Source organism: Agelaius phoeniceus, chromosome 4, assembly GCF_051311805.1.
Source record: "Agelaius phoeniceus isolate bAgePho1 chromosome 4, bAgePho1.hap1, whole genome shotgun sequence".
Taxonomy (NCBI): domain Eukaryota; kingdom Metazoa; phylum Chordata; class Aves; order Passeriformes; family Icteridae; genus Agelaius; species Agelaius phoeniceus.
In genome coordinates, this window is record NC_135268.1 from 5,701,916 (window position 1) to 5,722,017 (window position 20,102).

General features: G+C 38.4%; 2 protein-coding genes across 8 annotated transcripts in view; one reads left to right on the forward strand and one right to left on the reverse strand.

Annotated features, from left to right (window-relative positions):
- The window catches only part of SCLT1 (sodium channel and clathrin linker 1), a 31,472-nt gene extending 19,185 nt beyond the window's left edge, over positions 1–12,287 (reverse strand). For 2 of the 4 annotated variants that reach the window (XM_054632732.2, XM_077176760.1), the window contains exons 1-9: positions 11,630–12,287; positions 8,597–8,664; positions 7,908–7,960; positions 7,007–7,076; positions 6,085–6,140; positions 5,585–5,717; positions 4,782–4,904; positions 3,086–3,130; positions 1,723–1,793 (exon numbers count right to left, since the gene is read on the reverse strand). In XM_054632732.2, the coding sequence (XP_054488707.2) occupies positions 1,723–1,793; positions 3,086–3,130; positions 4,782–4,904; positions 5,585–5,717; positions 6,085–6,140; positions 7,007–7,076; positions 7,908–7,960; positions 8,597–8,664; positions 11,630–12,287 (1,277 nt within the window). The remainder of the gene's footprint in view (positions 1–1,722; positions 1,794–3,085; positions 3,131–4,781; positions 4,905–5,584; positions 5,718–6,084; positions 6,141–7,006; positions 7,077–7,907; positions 7,961–8,596; positions 8,665–11,629) is intronic. The other 2 variants (XM_077176762.1, XM_077176761.1) reach the window with 1 other exon arrangement.
- On the forward strand, positions 11,990–18,053 carry C4H4orf33 (chromosome 4 C4orf33 homolog). Of its 4 annotated transcripts, XM_077176768.1 has the most exons (7): positions 11,990–12,077; positions 12,112–12,134; positions 13,131–13,328; positions 14,693–14,753; positions 14,959–15,010; positions 15,110–15,309; positions 16,296–18,053. In XM_077176768.1, the coding sequence occupies exons 3-7, from the start codon at positions 13,148–13,150 to the stop codon at positions 16,393–16,395; spliced, it is 594 nt and encodes a 197-aa protein (XP_077032883.1). In that variant the 5' UTR covers positions 11,990–12,077; positions 12,112–12,134; positions 13,131–13,147; the 3' UTR covers positions 16,396–18,053. The 4 variants fall into 4 exon arrangements, with proteins under 4 accessions (XP_077032883.1, XP_077032884.1, XP_054488708.2 ...); XM_077176769.1 differs by lacking the exons at positions 11,990–12,077; positions 12,112–12,134 and adding an exon at positions 12,267–12,306; XM_054632733.2 differs by lacking the exons at positions 11,990–12,077; positions 12,112–12,134 and adding an exon at positions 12,313–12,583.
- Positions 18,054–20,102: the final 2,049 nt, after the last annotated feature.

Sequence of the window (20,102 nt, forward strand, 5' to 3'; positions counted from 1 at the left end):
AACCGATGACTGACTCGTCATAAAAGCAAAAGTGAGCAAACATGTATTAGATTAGCTCATGCAAACTGCAGCACCTGTAGTCACAAACAAGCTGGAAAATATTTCATACTTTTAACAAATAACTTCAACCAAGTATTTCTTGTAGAAATACTGATTTTGAATTAAGGGCATACAAGTCAAGAGTACTGTACCTACATGAAAATCTTAAGCAAAATATACAATCCGAGCAATTCTACAGAAATACTTCATTTCAGCCCAATTAATTGGATTAGTTAATTTAAGGTTACAGTTTTTGTAAGATGCAAAAACTACAATAAAAACATTATTCCTAAACACATGGTCTTCAGTGTGGGCCCAAAACTTTGACCTTAAATAAATAAAAACTCAAAAGGCAGCACAGGAAGGGAAAAATAAGAAAAATGGTCATAAAAATCAGAGCACCTTAAGTATTAACAATGCATTTTAACAGCCAGGTTCAGATTCTGATCAAATTCAGAGGTCTGCATTTTACAGGCAACAATTTGATTCTAAAGATACAGCTTTTATTCTTTATTGTGCAATATATCTTGGACCAAATTTTGGCAAGTTATCTCTGTGTAAGAGCTTTAAGATTCTGAAATGCAGATCCATGCCATAGCTGTGCCAAGTTTTTTTGTGTGTTTTATCCAGGCTGTACAAAGCTAATTTAAACCTCAATTCTCTAACACACAAGTTGTTTTTTTTTTTTTAATCTACTTTTGCATTCCTGACTTAGTAGTCTATTTCCATAAATCATGTAAAACTATGGAAAACATCCCAAAGGATTAGAATTGTCTGCACCATATGCTATATAATCCATGCAGACTACATCTTCATGTTATAGAAGCTACTGGTGAAAATATTCCAGACTTCCTGGAGAAACACTGCAGCACTTTCTAGGGTCAGACAGAGCTGCTGCCATTGACTTTGGGAATAAAAAACTGTTTTTAGGGGGGCAAGGACTTCAGGCTGATCTGAGAGGAAGGTGAGCATATATCAGTGTCTGTGACTAGAGATGGAATAAGATGGAATGACTGAATTGCTTATTTTACTCTCAGTTCATAAATCCACTCTTGAAGGAAATAAAATTTTAATTTGGCATCAACCATCACCAGCTAAAAGAGAGAAGAGACACAGTAAACTGGCATTGAATAGCTGTAAACACAAATAATTATGAAATTTTGTCATAGATATTATTTCTCCTTTCTCGTGACGTACTTCAGGAATGTAATTAACATTTCTTTTACCTTTAACTTCCACAGAACCTACAGTTTAGAGCTCTTCATTGATAAGAAGTGAAAGCAAATTTTATTAAAAAAAATTAAAACTTGGACGCTTGTTTGAACATTCAAATTTCAGAACTGTAATGAGCAACCACATAACTGGCTTTTGAGCGAACTGCATTCTAATGAAAGCCTAACTTCAGAATTAGTTGTGATGTGATACTGCCAATTTTTCTTTTAAATCAAAGGTCAAATGTTGACTGTTTCAGGGAAAAGCTGGACCTTTTGGAACACTAACTGGAAATATGTTACCATATGTAACACTAATGATGTCTAGCAAACTTCAGAAACAGCTACTGAAACCATTTTAACTGTGAGGATGCAATTAGCTTGTAGTACAAACAAGGCCATGACACAGCAGCAGGTCAGGAAAACCTACAGAAAAGATGGTAATTCTTTTTTTCATCTGCCTGCTTTATACCTCAGTTGTTTTCGTAGCTGCTCTAGCTCCACATCTTGTTCTGTCACAGTTTTCAGAAACTGCTGATTGGTCTGTGAAATAAAGAGAGATTTGTAATAAGTTCACTATGGTTCTGAAAATGTTACACATGCCTTCCACTGAGATAGTAGAGATGACCACAATGGCAGGCAGCATTCAAAATGCACAATATTCTTCTTTTCTCCCCTCTCTCCTATTAATTGCTAATGCTCTTCTTGCTTTTTTGACTGTTGCTAAGAATTGTTTTCAGGCACTTCCTACTTCTAAAATATCTATTCTGAGTGCTAACAGTTCATTTCAAGACCACCACAGCATACTTAAAGTAAAAACCCCATCTTGCCCAGATCTATTATTTTGGTCTCATTAATAACAACATGATATCAGATGAAATGAATTCAGATAATCAATGAGATCTTTCTGCAAATTTCTGCAGTTTACTTCAGTTCTTACTACCCTAAGTATTTTAGCATCAGCAGTGAACACTCTTGCCTCAATACTGAATCTCATTTCCAGAGCATAAATAAATATGCTGAGCAATTCCAACCTGAGCACAACCAGGAAACACAGCTGTTTTACCACAATAAAAAGTGTGACTAATTAACATGTCTCCTCACTTCCTATTTTTCAGTTTGTTAGTTCAAAAAAAGGGCTTCATGCTTTATCCCATGACATCTTTATGCCTTTGGTAACAGATGGTGCCAAATGTTTTTTTGGATAATGCAAACAAATGGATTACCTTTATCTTAAATATTGTCTTAACTCTTTTCCCTGATGTGAAGAAAAAATATTTCACTGATAAAAACAAGAGTAGACTAGGAGTCTTTTTGCCAGTATTCAAAACAAACACTCAAAAAAAACTCATACAGGAATCAAAAAGAAGCTGCCCAGTCAAAAACCTCACCCCCTCTTTCACCTCAATTTTTCAACAAAAAGCTACTTGAGGGATTCTATGAAAACTGCTTGTCAATTTTGCAAGGCCTAGGCTAAAGCTTATTAACTAAGAAGTCTCACAGTCTAAGGATGTGGATAAAGCACTGGAAGGTTATTAGAGCTCAGCAAAATGTGCATAAAGGTGACAAAGACACTGAAGACAGCAGCACCAAAACAGGAATGGATAAAAATGTGCCAGAGCTAGCATATCCAAGAGGGCATAATTGAAAGAAAAGTTTCCTTGGTGAAGACATGTGTGAAGTACACTAGCCACATACTGTAATTCTGAGTGAAGACTGCAAATTTGAGTGGCATCAGGTATGTGTGAAGGCCTTTTTGCTTTGGTTTTGCACTTTGAGGGTCTATTAGGAAAATAAAGAAATTACTAATTCACTATTCAGAAGGTTTTACTCACCACGTGCAGTTGGCGAGTCAGCTGCTGAATGCTACTCAGCTGATCCTAAAAAGAGAATTCAGAGTTTCTTATAATTATTACAGTCAGAAAGAGTGAATAATTAGAAAGCTTCATTGTCAACTGAAAACATTTAAAAAAACCTTATACATGTAGCAGTGTGTCTTCACAGATTTCAGCTGGATTGTTTTTAGCTGTTGACTTCATACCCCATAAATCAGATTTACTACTGAACAATTTATCTAATTTTTCCTGGGTCACAAACTGCCTCTTTCCAAACCTCACATGCACTTACTATGAAAACATGAAAGGACACATGAACAGTGTTTTTAAAGAGTCACACAGACTGTGGTGCTACTACAAGCATTTTTGCTAAGCAAAGTAACAGACATGCATCCACTGATTAAAAAATGCCTGTTTATGGACATTTTAATTTGTTCTTTGCCATACAGGATGTCTTGTCTCTCTAAAAAACACAACTCAGTTCAGCTTTTGAGTCTCTGAATGTGAACTCCATCATTCTAGGAGAACTGGCCTAACTCAGAAAAACCATCTGCAGCATGCCAGGTGCCTTCAGAGCAGAGGGAGGACTGAAGTGTTTTCTGAATGTCCTATCTAACAGTCTCAAGGCCAAGGCTATGCTAGGAACCTGTTCCTTGCCTTCTGTCAACTCCAATTCTACTTGATCCTAGCTATTTCTATTTAACTCTGACAGCTGTTTGCTGCTCCTTCATTGAAAGCTAAACCTAAAATAAAATTTTATTTAACTGGAGAGCTGTTTTCTCTGGGAGACATTTAAGAGTAAAAGGCTGTTTAGCCTCATTCTTGTCAAGGTAGAATTACAATGCTCCAAAAATTTAGCTACTAATAAGAAATGGAATCTGGAAGCCCTACAACAGCTACTAATGGCTCTCTATACTCTATACTCTACTGTGTGAGTATGTTATTAGTAACTGACAATGCAACACAAAAAGTAATCTAACAGAAGAAACAGGAGCAGAAAGTTGGAACTACACAAAGATCAGAGTCCTCTTAACTATTCCTTGAAATAATTATGAAATTTGACAGAGTACAACAGCTGCACAGACTGTTTCTCAGAAAAGATCACATCGCCAAGGTGAACTTAATACTACAAAAACCTGAAAATCAGTAAATAAATATTTCTGAGGTGAGCTGTAGCTGTGACCAAAAGTCAAGTGTGTTTGAAAATAGAGAGGAAATATTAAAAGAATTTGTCAGTTCTCTCCTAGAAATACATGTAGCAAAGTACATAAAATGCATCAAGTTTCTATTAGCTCTTCACACACTGAGCATCTTTACACAGCTCATCAGAGCAGAACAGCTTCTCTAAGAATTTCCTGAAAGGCCTTCCCCAGACTCAGCAGAAGAGCAACAGGCTGCTAAACACAAGCTAGCATTAGACAAAGGCTAGTGACCTTGATTTTTCACTGTTTACTTCCTTACTGAATAACAGCAGGAAATAGTGACTTCTTTTCCAGCTATCCAAAGGAGAACAGATACAGAAAGACTTTCGCCTCAGAATTCAGAAATCTTCAGCAACTTTTTCAGATGTTTTACCTTCCCGAAGATTTCCGACCGTGCAATTCAAACCTAGGATTATTTATATGCACGTGCCCATTTTGTGTACATGTATATGTATATGAAAAAGAAAAGAAGAACAAAAATAAATGCGAATTACACTCTGCTTTTTCCTCTCAGCTATGAGAACGTGTGTTCTGGTGAGGCGCTCCTGGTACTGCTGCTGAAGGCGGTCGTGCTCCTGGGACAGCGTCTGCCAGCGCTCAACTGCCCGGTCCTTCTCCTGAGTTACAGAACAATATTCTATCACAGCACGTTTGTCCTCAGCTGGCATTGGCTAAAAGGACAGGTCTTCACTTCTGTTTTGAAGAAATGCCATTAGCTCTACTGTTCTCTGCACATATTTTAAAATTTAAATTCAAGTGCAGAAAAATACTTGACGCTTGGAAGTTCAATTTCCACTTCTAGTTGCCTTTTTGTTTAAAGAGTTAAAACTTTCACAGGTCTTTAAGGTAGGCCTGCAGTATAGACACTATTCAAATACCAAAATTCAATTGATATATTGCAATAAACTGAACAAAATTCACTTGTATTTTTACACTTAGATGCTATTTTCTACATCCCACACTTCCCTCCTCATATCACATTACAATAGTTTTGAATAAAATGACAAGTTGCTACAAAAAGCTTGAATTGAACAAAATATTTAATGGAGTTGCTGATCATGAATTTGACATACAGATGAAGTCAACTAGGTAAAATTACTGACACAAATTGATATTAAAAATTATTTTATGAATCCAGGAAAGAAGTTTCTTCAGTCTTTGAGTTCAAGAGGGGCTCAAAACAGCCTCAAGGAACTCTGATCAAATGATTTCTGAATCAAAAAATAAAACAGCCTCCCCTAATCTGCCAAGGCACAACAAGAGAAATAAAACAATATAAATGTTTCATCTCACACACTTGCTTTGCCACACGTAGTTCCTCTTGAAGGGTTCTCACTGTGCCTTCATCTGCAGGAATATCAGTTTCCAGATGCACATAAGGAAGAGCCTCCAGTTGCTTCTCAAGAGGCTCTTTCAACTCTGCATGCAGCCTGAAATTCAAAGAACTAAGTTCAGCAAGGTATTTATTTAAAAGGGATGTTTTTAACAACTGAAATATACTGTGCCTTCCACCTGTACATACTCCTTCCTTCCAAGTCAAATTTAAATATATTCAATTATGTTCTATAAACAAAATGGACAGTTTGAGATAGTGTCACAACTAGTGCTTTTAGTGACATGGTAAAATCTCCTCTACCTGGTGCTGTAATCTATATTAAGCACTTCAAGATTCTAACATTAGGATCCTGAGTTTACTAAGTAGATTTCAAAGATTTCAAGGTCCTAGGAAAAAAAAGCTTTTTAATGTTCAGAAATCATGAGAAACAGTAGCAGCAACATAGCAGTGCAATTATTTACCTTTCATTTTCCTTGGTGACTTCTTCCAGTTTTTTCTTCATCCCACCCATTTGTGCCTGACACAAAGACACTCAAGAGTTAGCACTCATTTAAGTAACACCAACTCTGGTAACACTGTCCATTCTGTATTTCTGACTGACACTGTAAAAGATGGACACTTTAATCCAGCACAATACAGTAAATGAAAGTCAATTGCTTTTTTAAGGCAAGTCACAGGATGCCACTTGAATTTCATGGCTGCTAAGTCCTGTTACACCTCAGCATTTGGAAGTTATTACAGACATTAAACTTAACCTTTTGAAATTCTTACGGCTCTTAGAGATTGATTTTTAATTAACTCAAGTTTTTAGGGATAGAGTGGATAACTCATCTTTTATGCTGCAAGTATAAAAAGTTTAGCAATTCAGAGTGGATAACTCATCTTTTATGCTGCAAGCAGAAACAGTTTAGCAATCCACTGAGGAGAAACTCCAGTTATATGGACCAAACTGGCTGTTTTGTTTACTAGTGCAAGGAAGCCATAGTGCTTCTGTTGCCTCCTGAAACTGATCAAGCTGCAAGACTATTTGCAAAATCATTACGATGGACAGATCAAACCAATTAAGTGCATTTAAACCAAAAGCAGTGTATAACTTCTGCATGAAGATCACAAGCAAAAATTGCTTTCTGTGTACCATAAATTTTAATATCACTTATATTTTCAGTCATGTGAAAGGAAGATGGATGCCTCCCACCTCAAGTCCCAGGATTACACTGATACAACTTGGACAATCTCCCAACCTTTTCACAGAAGCTCTCCATTCATCCCCTGGAGGCAGCCTGCAGTCCAGCAGCTTTGTGAAGCATGACGAAAACCAATGCCCACATATCCACCCCACTAAAAGGGGAAATTTCCAGTCCGAAATGCAGGGAATGCTCATACCTGATAAAGCTGCAGCTGCTCTCTCATTTCCTCCACCTGTTTTCCATACTCTGTGATTAGAGCTGACAAGCTAAGAAGTTGAAAAATATGATCAGAATAAGTTTTGGAAATGCTGAGCTGCTCTGATAATTAACTAGTTTGAAAGAATTTTGAATCTAGAGGCCAGAACAGAGCAGTCACTCTTCTTGAGTTCCAAGCTTGACATTGCTCAGAATCAAATGAACAAATTTAATCACTACTTTTAAATAATGATTATTAACAGCAAGGGTTCTAGATAGCAGAAATAGAACATATAATGGGACATAATACATTACCATTAATACAATATTAATATTTCATTGAGTCACACAGAATCCCACATATTAAAAGACTAGACTACAATGCAGAACACTGTAGTTCTACTTCTATAACATTCTCCCTCCTAATATTTTCATAACTGCTAGGAATTCTCTGAAAAGTCCACATTAAAAGCAACAAGAAAAGCTAGATTATTGTTGTAAGAGGAAATTACAATGATCATGAAACCATTTACTGATAGACAACTGTTAGTTGAAGAGTGCCAAAAAACCATTTTAAAAACATCCCCCAATCTCAACAGACAGCAGTTACCTGTTGCAGATCAGTGCAGTCTTACCAGAACTTTTGTTTATTCTCTCAAAACTTGGACTAGAAATTCCTTCATTCATCTCTCATCCTTGATTTTACAGCTTGTGGCAGCAAAGTCAGTCATTTAATTTACTGAATAAACACAATACCACCCAAAACCAACTTTTACAATAACACCATTACAGACACGTGTATACAAGACCTAGTTCATCTGGATATTTACACTCCTGTGAGCACATGACAATTTCCTTCAAACACACTGCAGTATTCCCATGTATCACTTGGAATCAGTTACCTTTGGTCCATCATCCTGGATCCTGATGTGCCATCACCACCAAGGGCACGCTCCTGTAAAGGAATAATAATCATTCATAATTGCACATAAATGTATGTGGTTTTAAACTTTTATATGAAACCCAAAACTGCCTGTACTGTAATCTGTACACAACATGCCACAGAATCACTTTCAGATTTATGTTCAAAAACCCTCGAGTGCTGGCCCCATATGAAAAAATAATGATTTTTTTTTTCCTGAACATGTTCTGATCTAAAGCATAATTATATCTGGGAGAAAATCAACTCAATCTTAAAAGAACCATCATGAGTTTGTGTAAGTGCTTGGTTCATTTCCATGTATCTCAGCATCAGGAAAGCACTGAGGCCCGAGCTTCTGCACAAGCTTTCAGACAGGCTTATGGTACCCAGCACCAAAAGCTACCTCAACATGAGGCCAATCTCTTAGAAAAGTGAAATTTGTACTGAATTACAAATCAAGTGCTCTTTCAGGGATAAAACTTTCAGAAATGAACCAAAAATACCACAATCCACTGTTAGGGCAGTTTTTCTGCTGTTGCTCTGTTGTATGAAGGACCCAAAACAGGGCCAGACAACACTGAAGTGAGCTGTGCTCCATGTTTGGAAAGCTGTTTATCACAAAACATAATCAAAACAATTCTTACTATTTCCATGCCTGAGTTCACATACCTGCTCAGCAGTAATTCTTAGAACCTCATTGGTTTCAGAGTGTCCAAGTGCCATTTTTAGCCTCTGATCTGAAAAACACCACATCTGAGAATCATGGCTATAACACAGGCCTCAATCTAAAAAAATGGGACTGGCAGTCAGAAATATGTTTAACAATATAATGCTTCAAGGGCAAAAAATAAAGTTTCTAAAATTCTTCCATTTAGCACAACTGTTTTAAAAAAAAGTACTTGAAAAAAACCAACAGGAACTGTAATAATAATAATAATAATAATAATAATAATAATAATAATAATAATAATAATAGTAATGAATTCCATTCCTGTTATATTCAGTTTTCTTTAAGAATTATTTTTCCTCTGTTTTGTAAAACTCTGAGTAATACTTTTGTAACTGGAATGGATAACCAAGAAGAAAAAAGAAGTTGGGAATGGCTGTATTTTGATTTAAACAACTTCTTGCCTATTTTTCTTGATACCCATCCCAAGGTTCTTTTACTAGTTCTAAACTTCTAAAGGAGGATATAGGAAAAAGACAGGGGGGACACAAAGGAGGTAACAGCAAAGGAATGCCAGGAAATAGGAAGGGGAAAGTTGCTGCCCTTACTAGCCAAAGGATGTAAACCTGAGATGCCACAGGTGCAAAAAGGGACAGATTTTAAACATCACTTATAGAAGCTCACTTCCAACGGTAAAGCATTAAATACATTCCAAAAAAAGTTCAGCATGTACCACAAAAGTATGGAATGGAATGGAGGATTATTATTTGTAGGTCTGGCTATATTTCAAAAAGAATTCAGGTAAAACTCAGTCTTCTTTACAGCTATATATTTAACACAACAAACACTCTGCAACATTAAGTATAATACTGCTTAGAGAATCTCATTTCAGATGCATTACACACATCCAGTGTTTTACAACTTTGATTTTACATTTGTGAAGCAAGAGAAACATTAATCCATGCATCAGGCTCAGAGTAGGCCTAAAACAACTTGGGGCTCAGCTGGCATTGAAGCCAACTTCACATCTTGTCCTGTGAAAATGTACAAATATTTCTTAAAAAAAAAAAAAAGATTAAATTCTTTGCTAGGAAAGGGAAAAAAATTCTCCCTGAAAGAAGACTAAAGTGCTGGAATGCTCTTCCCAGGGAGGTGGTAGAATCACCATCTCTGGGTGTGTTTAAAAATAGCTTGGGCATGGCACTGGGTGCTATAGTCTGGTTGAGGTGTTAGGGCATAGGTTGGACTCAGTGATCTTAGAGGTCTCTTCCAACCTCACCATTCTGTGATTTCACAGTGAATTTAGTCCAAGTTCTACTTAGATTCTAAACACTTACAAAATAAGCTACAGCCAAAAGAAATACATATGAAAAGGCAACATGTAGGGGGATAGAATATAAGTAAATAAAGGAAGTATAGAATGTAATCTTACCCCCTAAAGAGTTGCCAATTATTACCTATTAGGAGCAGGCCTGATGTTAACAGGCCACAGCTGTAGCCAATAAGAAGAAGAGTGTTATAAAAGAGTGAGTTGGTGGGAACTGGAGTCAGTTGGCTGCTGCTAGGACAAGGAAGACTCAGTGCTGGAGGAGCTGCCTACAAGAAGCAGCAAGGCGGTATGAAACTCTAGCGATGTAGAACTTTTGCAATATAATAACAACAGCAACTTTCTAATATTTGAAAAAATATAATTTTGTCATGTCACAGGATAATAAATACCCTTGTAAAGCCCAAGAAAAATACAGATTTTTTTGAACCAGAATGGCTGTGTTATCTCAGACAGAAGCTTTTCTGCTATCCTTGTAATCAAAAGTTGGTTTTTTCACCTTTGCCAGCACATAGAACTTGGTACCCAGTGAAATTCTGAGGTCTCAGTGATGGAGCTGCCAAGTTTTCCTGCAGCACTTATTGGGGACAGGGACATTGCTTGGGACAAAGCACCTACCCCATCTCCAACTGCCAGGAATATAAACTCAGCAAAAGCAAATCTGTTTGGCCAGTTATTTTGTGGGTAACTCAGATGTGCTCTCATTAGGTCATATTAAGTCCATCAAGGAACACATAATTAAAAATACCGATTTTAGTCTGTAAAGCAAATTTCATGAACTGACAAGAGAGCTTTCTAAAGTGTAGGAAACGCCAATCATTTGTATTTAAAATTTTTAATTTTTAAAATTTTTAAATTAAAATTTTAAAAGCTTAATAGTAATAAAGCGGTTATAAAGATAGTATATAGATAAAACATGCATTTTTCAGACTGTGGTTTCATTACTGGGAAAAATCTGTATTTTATGATTGGCTTTTAGCAAATATTAAAATGAATGTTATATGTGTTGTGTTAGGAAGCTATGCTGTATTAATTCTCTTAAGTACTGTGTTAAATATAGTTTTAGGTTATAAAAATTGTTAAAATAGAAACTATGCTATGTAGGATACTTTTTTTAAAGAAAGCACTCGCAGCGAGATTGCAGCCACAGGACACCTAAATCTTTCAGAAAAAAAGAATTTATTGCCCTCTTATCAGAAGAAACGAACTTCTTCCTGCCTCGAAGGCGCTGTTAGGATTTGGAGGCAGAAGTTGACACTGACCAGACAGAATCCTGTATTTGAATAGAATTTATCCATCGTGTATGAAGTGTATGAGTATGCAACAGGTTATTGTTTTTAAGGGTTAATCCTTTGTTTATGTGTGCCTTTTTTTGGGTTTATTTTGCCCAGAAAGAGGTACCTGGACGCCCGTAACTCTTTGGTTCTATTGTGGCATGTTGTTCTAATTCAAATTGTCCAAGTTATTATTACTATTTTTATAACCATTTTATTACTCTTAAACTTTTAATTTTTTTAAAAACCAAGTGATTGGCGTTTTTCACAAAGAGCCGTTCATACAAAACCGCACGTGCTTTGGCCATCACCCTCATTAGCAGCTTTTCATTGCTGCTGTTTAGCTAACTAAAAGCCCTTCCTTCACTGGGAAACCTACGGAACACAAACCTTCAGACTGGTAGCGAATTTAAAGCCTCATTGCCCACACTCACCCGGCCGTGCCTCTGCCTTGCTCCCAGCTTTCCCCAGGCAAACTCCACGAAGTTCCGGCGGGAAAAGCCGCTTGTCCGGCTGGAGGGGAGGGAAGGCGGCAGGAGCTGTACCGGAGGAGGGAAAGAAAACCCAGAGCAGCACCGGAGGAGGGAAGGCGGCAGGAGCTGGACCGGAGGAGGGAAAGAAAACCCAGAGCAGCACCGGAGAAGAGAAGGCGGCAGGAGCTGTACCGGAGGAGGGAAAGAAAACCCAGAGCAGCACCGGAGAAGAGAAGGCGGCAGGAGCTGTACCGGAGGAGGGAAAGAAAACCCAGGGCAGCACCGGAGAAGAGAAGGCGGCAGGAGCTGTACCGGAGAAGAGAAGGCGGCTGGAGCTCGCCGGGGCGGGACGCGCTCCCCTCAGCCGCCGGTGCCCCAGGGCGGGACGCGCTCCCCTCAGCCGCCGGTGCCCCGGCGTGGGGGCAGCGGGGAGAGCCGCTCCTCCGCTCCTCCCAGAGCCCGCTCGGTAAGGAGGCAGCCCCGGTAGCAGCGGAGCCACAGCCGCTCCAGCGCCCGGCGGAGCAGCCTCACAACCGCCGAAGGCTGGGACGGGCCCGGCCTCTCTCTCCGGCCCGGCCCGGCCGGCAGCGCCGCCCCCCGTCACGTGGGGAGCGGCCATGGCGAGGCCCTGGGGCCGGGTGGGAGGAACGCCTCGTTAAGCTGTGCTTGTGGGGGGGGGGGTTCTGTGCTTGCTGTGGGTTAAAGATGGGTTTTTAAATTCCCTTCGGCGGTTCAAGTTCCCTTCGGTGCTTAATTTCCCTTCGGGAAAACAATCGGGCTGTGGCCGGAGCAGCAGAGCGCTGCCTGCAGCTCTGCCCGTCAGAGCCTGTGGGCAGGCGGGACCGGCCGCTTCTCCCGGGGAACCGGCGGCAGGAGGAGAGGACACAGCCCGAGGGTGCATCTGGGGAGGGACAGGTTGGGTTTTAGGAGTCAATTCTTTATAAAAACGGTGATTCGACTTTGGAACGAGCTGCACGCCGTCCCTGGAGGTGTTTAAGGAAGGCTGGTTGGCAGTGACTGCAAATGAAAGCTCTAGCTAGTTGCTTCATTTCCTGGTGTCTCAAGCATTAAAAGTTTTCCTTTCAGTCTGTTTTTCTGATGTTACCAAATCCTCTAAATTCATGTAGTGGACACCGTTTTGTTTATCTGTCCTCTTGATAAATATTTCTGGTGGTTTTGGAAGGTATTTACTTAGATGTATGTGTGAAAAGCCTTAAGCTTAATAAGACTTGAGAGTCATTTGCAACCCTGCGGGTATAAAAACCATAAGAAACAGCATTTATGTAACTGTTCATTTAGGTTTTTTACAAAGCTAGTTTGTTTCGGTTCTGATGTCTATAAACATGACTTGGTAATTGACTTTGTACCAAAGTGTGTGTTTGGTTTTTTTTTTCCTGGGTAGTCAAAGGGCAATTCATACGGAGATGGAATCTGAGATCTTGACGGAATTTTCCTTTTTCAGTTCTGTAGTACCCGAAGATGGAGTTTCGCATTGAACACACCTGGGATGGTTTGCCTGTGAGCCACGAGCCGGTTTCAATTGGGCTGAGGCCGGATAATGCAGGATTGCTGATGGAAGTTCGTGCTCCTTTCTTTAATGACCCTCCAGCACCTCCCGGGGAGCCAGGGAAACCTTTTGGTGGACTCTGGGACTATGAGGGTAAGTGTAACTCTTCTGCAAGTATATCTGATTTCTGTAGACACTGGTCTTTCTCTGTGTTTCATATGCCTGGTCTTTTTTTTAAGAGACTTCTTAATCTGTGATAGTTTTTTTTTTTTTCCAAAACAACCCCAAAATCAGAGTTCAGTAATCTGTGTTGATTTCAATAATTTTGAAGTTGACTTCCTGATCCTGTCAATACTATCTGCACTCAAACTTAGGTTTTGGGTTACTGATGCAACTTGTGAACTATCAGAGGCTTGATATATTTGAGTATCAAAATAATTTTGTGGCTTATATATATATTTAAATGCCCTTGTGGCAGGAGAAGTGAAATCCTAAAGACTGTTTCTGCTTTTGCTTTAAGAAGTGAAGTGTTTTAATCATTTTTCCAAAGTTCCTTTGAGGAACGGGAAGGTGTGAAACCTAGAAATTACACCTCATGAAATGCAGTTCAAATTGTACCTAAATGAAATGGGGCAAACTCTCATAGTAGTGCTGGGTGTTTTCTCCTTTCCTGTCCATACAGTCACTTTTACCCACTGCTTTGAGTAAAGCAAGCCTTGAATATTTCTAGCAGTCCCTTACATCCTGATTTTTGAGCTATTCTGATTTAAACTCTACTAAAATGGTATTAACACCTCTTTGGTGTTATTATAATAAATATGCTTAAGTAAAAATAAATAAAGGTGCCAGTCATATCATAATTCAAACTGAAGTTTTCTAATAATGTCGTTGCTGTGAGAAGCACTGTTGTAATTTTACACGAGAAACACCATTGTAGTTCTATTTTGTGTTCCTGAAATGTGATTCAGCATTCAAGTAAAGCTTGAATGTGTGCAGCTTTCAAGTACACCTGGAACAGTAATCCTCTATCCAAAATATCCCTCTACAGGGAAAAACCATTCAAGAGCTAAGTGCTTTCTTATGATTTCTGAGATTTAACAGTTTTAGTTACAGGGTGTGTGCCCTGCTCAGAATGTGTGAACTACTTTCCCTTATTTTCCTGCTGCATCAAGCTAAGGGTTTTCAAAACTGGGATTGGTAAAGCTAATAAAGCCAGTACAGTACTTTACAAAGCTCTTTGTGATCACAGCAATTAAAAATAGGAGCTCCTGAAGCTGGAATTGTGGCACAGCATTTTGAGTATTTGGGTTGTAGTTACTGTGTATGTGTCAGTTACTGTCTATGTTACAGTAGCGATTCAGGCTCTGCCATGGCACAGGTCCAAACCCATAAAAGTTCAGTTGTATTAATGGGATATGAAGATCTCAGGATATTACAGTTTAGTTTATATAAAATACTGACAGCTTGTTTGTTCGTTTTTTTTAAATTTTTTTTGTTTGGTTTGGGTTTTTTTTCAGTTGTAGAAGCCTTCTTTCTGAGTGACAGAACTGAGCAGTATTTGGAAGTTGAGCTTTGTCCGTAAGTATAGCACTTAAAAATAAAATAAAAAATCCCAAAAGTTAATTTACACTTGCAGTTCTAATGCTTGTGAGACACATGTATGAGGGGGACTAGACACAGAAATTGTGTCAGTATGGGGAATGTACATATTTGGGGTGGTATAATGCCCTTGACATATAACTTGACATAATTTTAGGAAAACTGTGCTCTGATTCTTTGACAGCCACGGGCAGTACTTACTGCTGCTGCTTTCTGGCAGAAGAAAAGCATGGAAAGTAAGTGCTCAAGTATACTCAAAATGATTTTTATTTAACTACTTCCTCATCAAAAGATAGCCAGTACCTCTTATTTAATTTTTTTCCCTCCTTTAACAGGAAGAACTTCCTTTGGAGTTTGAGGTGACCAGAATGAAAACTAAATGGGAGGGTAAAGCTCTTCTCCCTTGGAGTTATTTTCCACCATGCACTGACAAGTTCAATGCATTTGCAATTCATGGCTCGGGAGAAGAGAGAAAATATGAAGCACTTTATCCTGTGCCTCCACACCAAGTGCAGGAAGGACAGGAACCAGATTTGTAAGCATAAAATGACCCCTTCTGTAAAAGGGTTGCACTCTTGTTGGAATACTTGAAAAAGCTCATCTGGTCTTTGGATTGAATGCCCTTAATATTTTTATTATGGTACTTAGCTCTGGATTCACTGCTGCTGGACTTTGTATAAAGTACTGTAGTTAGTCCTTGGTTTCCATGATAGGGGCATAGAAAGTTACACTTTCAGTACCATTGGTATCTGCTTTTATCACCTTTCTCATCTAAATCATGGGTAGGTAGTTCTACTTTTCCTTCTTGACTTCAGCTCCTCCTGAGGTGCTGTTTTAGTGATAATTTCATTGGATACATTTCCAGTAAATCTCTTCTGCTCCTCCCCTACTGGTCTGAAAGCTTTCACCTCTACAGATGATTCCATGCTATGGAAAAAATTGAAAAGGCAGACTAAACAAAAAAAAAAAAACACCAAAAAAACCACCAACAAAAAAATATTAAACCAGCAAATTTGGCTTTTTAAGTTGTGCTTTGAGCTTGTTTATTTTCTTTCCCTGTGAGGCTGAGATGATCTGATAAAACCTGTTACTCCTGGGTATTTCGTATAAATGAACCAGCTCTAGAGGACACACTATAGCTCTTAAAAAACTTGTCAGACAACATAAGTGATGGTGAGGTAGGGTAAATTTTTGATAAATTACCCTTTATTTAAGAAAATTAGGCTTCTGCAGTTGTATATTAAAAAAATCTGAGCTATTGCTAATAAAGCACATCAGTGTTCTTTGACAAAGGGAAATTTTTATTTTTATTTATTGCACTGGAGAATGGCTGTAATACCTTTTAAGAGGGAGTTCTTTCTGTAGTACCCCTTTAAAAAAACCCTTGTCTTTTTCAGATGTTGGTAGCAGATGAAATTGTGTGAGGAGACTGTTCCTTGCTGTTTTCATTACTCTGTTTGTCTTTGCTCTTACAGATAACTACAAAAGTTAGGACTTTGTTTATTTCTCTTTTGTTTGCAGTCATCGTTTGGAGTTTTTCAAAAACTTGAACCTGAAAGCACTAACAGGAGAAGACTGGAAGCAGCCTGAATCAGATATATGGAAATCTCTCACTAAATGAATGGATTGGGGCGTAAATTTTTGTAATGTTGAAGTTGGCTGAAGCTGTGTGGGAACAACTTCCTCATTCTGAGCAGAGGTTATAGGTACCAGATTAGCATGGCTTTCCTTGGCACCAAAATCATGGATCAGTCTGAAAATCAACTGCAAAGCTTGTGGATCTGTTGATTCTGAATGTATGAATGGCTTGGAGTTTTTCAGCTGTGCAAGAGGTGAATGTGCTGCTGCCAGTGCAGGAAGAGAAATGTGCTGAAATGGCAGCTGTGCTTTTGTGAGAGCTCTGAAGTCTGATAAGGCCAGGATTGAATTTTTTTGGTTTGCTGCATTTCTGTTGTATTTTAAGTGCTGCTTGTTTGTTTGTTTGCTGACTGCTGAAGGTGATCCTTGTGTGCCTAGATTTTTTGCTTACAATCAGGAGGAAGAAAAAATGGATTTTGGAGGCTCAGTACTTGCCCTGCAAGGGGGATAACACTGCCCCTTCCTGTATGTTCTTGTGCCTGAAGTTTTCCCTTGGTTAATGTTCAAGGGGGAGTTATCTCACAGACCTCTCTATGGAGTTTCTAATGGTGTTTGAGTGCAGAGGATAGATTTACAAAAGGCTTTATGTATTTCAGTTGAAGTTTTTGGGACAAATCATGCTCAGTAAAATCTTGTGGTATAGTTGTGTGCATGCAAAAGCAGTTTTTTTTTTTCTTCTAAGACTTGTCACATTGCTTCAAGAATTCATCTTGGATGTCTGAAGACTTTTTTTTGGCATACCACTGAGGGCTGGAGATACTGCAGGTGTATATTTCTGTGTATGGGCATGAGTCATTTTAACAACAGTGAATATTCCTAGGTGGCAACAGCTAATCTGTAAACCCTCACAAGATTTACCAATCTTATGTTCCTTTTCTTTGTCTAGCATAGCAATTGCTGCTTGATTGTGGCTGCTGATTTAATCTTCTATAAATAAACTTAAAAAATGTGAAGCTTGCCCACTACTTAGATCCTTGCCAGGATGCAGTAATAAACACCTTTTGATGGTCCTATTTTCTTTGCTGTCTTTCAGCTTACCTCTAGCTGTAAGTTCTGCTTGAGAAGAAGTTGGGAATATCTCACTTTTGTGAAGAACATCTCAGTGTGGTTAATATCTGGGATAAACTGAACTAGCATGCTTTGTTTAGCTTTAGATTCTGTCTTTGTGCTTTCAGTTTTATAGACCTGTGCTTTCAAATTTGAGGATATTAGTTTTTTTTTCCTGTGGCAGACTTTGGCATGTCAGTGCACTCAGCCATCCAATTTGCTCTGTTTCAATTAGGCAGTATAGGTTCCTTGCTGTAAAGTGCCATCTGTTGAAAATTGTAAGTATTGTACAATCAGTTGTTTGGCTTCTTTTCTACCTTCTATCCATGTACAGTTTTCTAAAGAATGACATCAGTCTGAAATATTCAGTAATTCAATGGATTATCTAGACATTGATGCCTCAAAGCTGCTTAAAAAATTTTAGTCAAAACCAAAATGCCATTTTGCAAAACTTTTAGACTTTATTTTGAAAAATTTGTGAAAAAACTGTGTGCGAAGATTCAAATTGGGTGTACTGCTTTTCTCACAGAGGTTGTTTTCATCTGAGGAATGATACTTTGTATGTAAAGGACAGTAAATAAATTTTTTTATTTATCTCTTGTTTATTCCTACTTCAAACTGACTGCTTCAGATTTGACTTTGGATGTTAATGATGAACCTGGAGGGAAACCGATGATTTTCCCCAAATAAGTAATGGACAATAAAACCATCATCCTTGCAGTATGAAATGCAAATGCTAGGTGCTCCAGAAAGTGGAAGTTATGTTTGCACTCCCAAAGACCTTGTTCTTTTTGCTTCTTGCCACTAGGTGGGAGAAGAAGGTTGTCTAAACTGTGCCTTGGTGCTGCCAGCCCTAGTTGTCCTTAACCAGATCCATTCCTTCTTGCTGTATCCTTGATTTAGAAAAAGGATGTATCAGTCAAGCTGATGGTGGCTTATTTTGGTTTATTTGAGACATCTTTGTTGCAAGAAACACTTATCGTGCTGTGCAGTTACAGTTCTAATGTTTGCTTTCCTGCAGGGCTATTGTCAAAAATAATTTTTGAGACAAAACCAATGGAAGATAAATTCCACAAGGTGTCAGTCAATCTGTAGTATAAAAGTAGTTTTGTGGTGTTCAAATGATTTGTGTTATTCTGGATTAAATTTTTTATGCCAATGTCAGGGATAGTCTCTGGCAAACTTTGCAAAAAGGCTGTTTTGAATTGTGAAGGAATTGATTTCTTTTAAGATAGCCTGTTTTGTGAGAGGTGGTGCATCCCTTCAAGGGTGAGGCTTCAGTGGTTCAAACAACCTGCAGTAAAACAACACAAGAACTGTGGTTTAAGAGGGATAGAAAATTCTGTTTTTTCAATACAGAAATGAAAAGAAGTAAAGAAAACTTGAATGGTAACTTCGGTTACTGTTAGAAGTGATTTGTACCTTTAATACAAAGCTGGAGCAACTTAAACTGTCAGCTAATATCTAATATTTCTTGTAATAATCCTGTACATTTTGGAGGCAAAAGCTCTTAACAGGAGTAAAATTTTGCTCGTGTCTTTGTATACTTTTAAATATTTTTTCTGATATGCCAGGTCAGACATTAGAGCTAGGAAGCTCTAATTTCATTCAGGACTGTATATATTTTGACTGCTATAGCTGATACAGCTACTGCATTATCTGTTCTAGTTATCAGATGAGTGAGTTAATATTTGTACTGCCCAGCACCATGATGAGAAGTTCCTGCTGAATGTGATGTTAAGTACCATGTTGCTTGCAGTTCCTTTTTTCAAGGCTGTTTTGTGCCTCTGAAAGGCACAGCACAGAATGTTTTGTGTTTTAAATTCTGACCATGTAAAAATCCTTTGGAAATGTGAATGGCACAGTGCATAATTTGCTGCGCATAAAGTTTAAAAGATTTCTTCCCTGGTACCAGGGCAATCTCTAAAGTGGAGTTCATTGCATTTAATTATGGTACTTTTAGAATAATGGTGCTGAAATTTGATAGTTAACCTGCATTTATTTAGTTGGTGATTCCCTTTTTTCTTTTGCTGAGTGCTTTGGTTTACTACAGTGTCTCTGAGCAGTGCTTCAGCAAAAGTACAGGGAAGTGTGTGTTAAGCCTGATTTATTTGCACAGGTTGTATAAACAGCTGTGTATAAACACATCAACAGCCTCAGTGAGATAATACAACACTTAGCATAAACTGTATTGCAGTTAGGCCTTTTTCCATCTACTTGTCTGTCTGCTGGAATTAGTATTGTCAGGAGAATTCTGTTCTGTCCAAGCTTGTTTTCATTATTCTGTTCCTAAACAAGTAAAAGCCTTGGCTGCAGGGGGTCTGTGGGAGGCTTTTCAGTGATGGATCAGGAGGCACTGTTTGTATCTGCACTGGCTATGAACATACCAAAATATTTTCCTGTTTCATTTTCAGAAATTATGCTGTAGACTCTCACAAAGTGTGTGTGTAAATACTGTCTGCCAGTTATGTAGTGTATTTGCAAATACAAATGTATTTTTAAACGTGGTAGCCCAGAACTGACTAAGTAGTGTTAAAATACCTGAAGTAAACATTACTGAAGTAAAATGAAATTTCCATGTCCTCACTGCTGTTTTAAAACCAGCCCAGCCAGACTAGTCCCGTGGCTTTCTTGGAAGATGGA

Coding starts and splice junctions, on each gene's coding strand:
- C4H4orf33 (XM_077176768.1), top strand. CDS start 13,148: ATGGAGTTTCGCATTGAACACACCTGGGATGGTTTGCCTGTGAGCCAC. Junction 13,329..14,692: donor TGGACTCTGGGACTATGAGG/GTAAGTGTAACT, acceptor GTTTTTTTTCAG/TTGTAGAAGCCTTCTTTCTG. Junction 15,310..16,295: donor GAAGGACAGGAACCAGATTT/GTAAGCATAAAA, acceptor TTTTGTTTGCAG/TCATCGTTTGGAGTTTTTCA.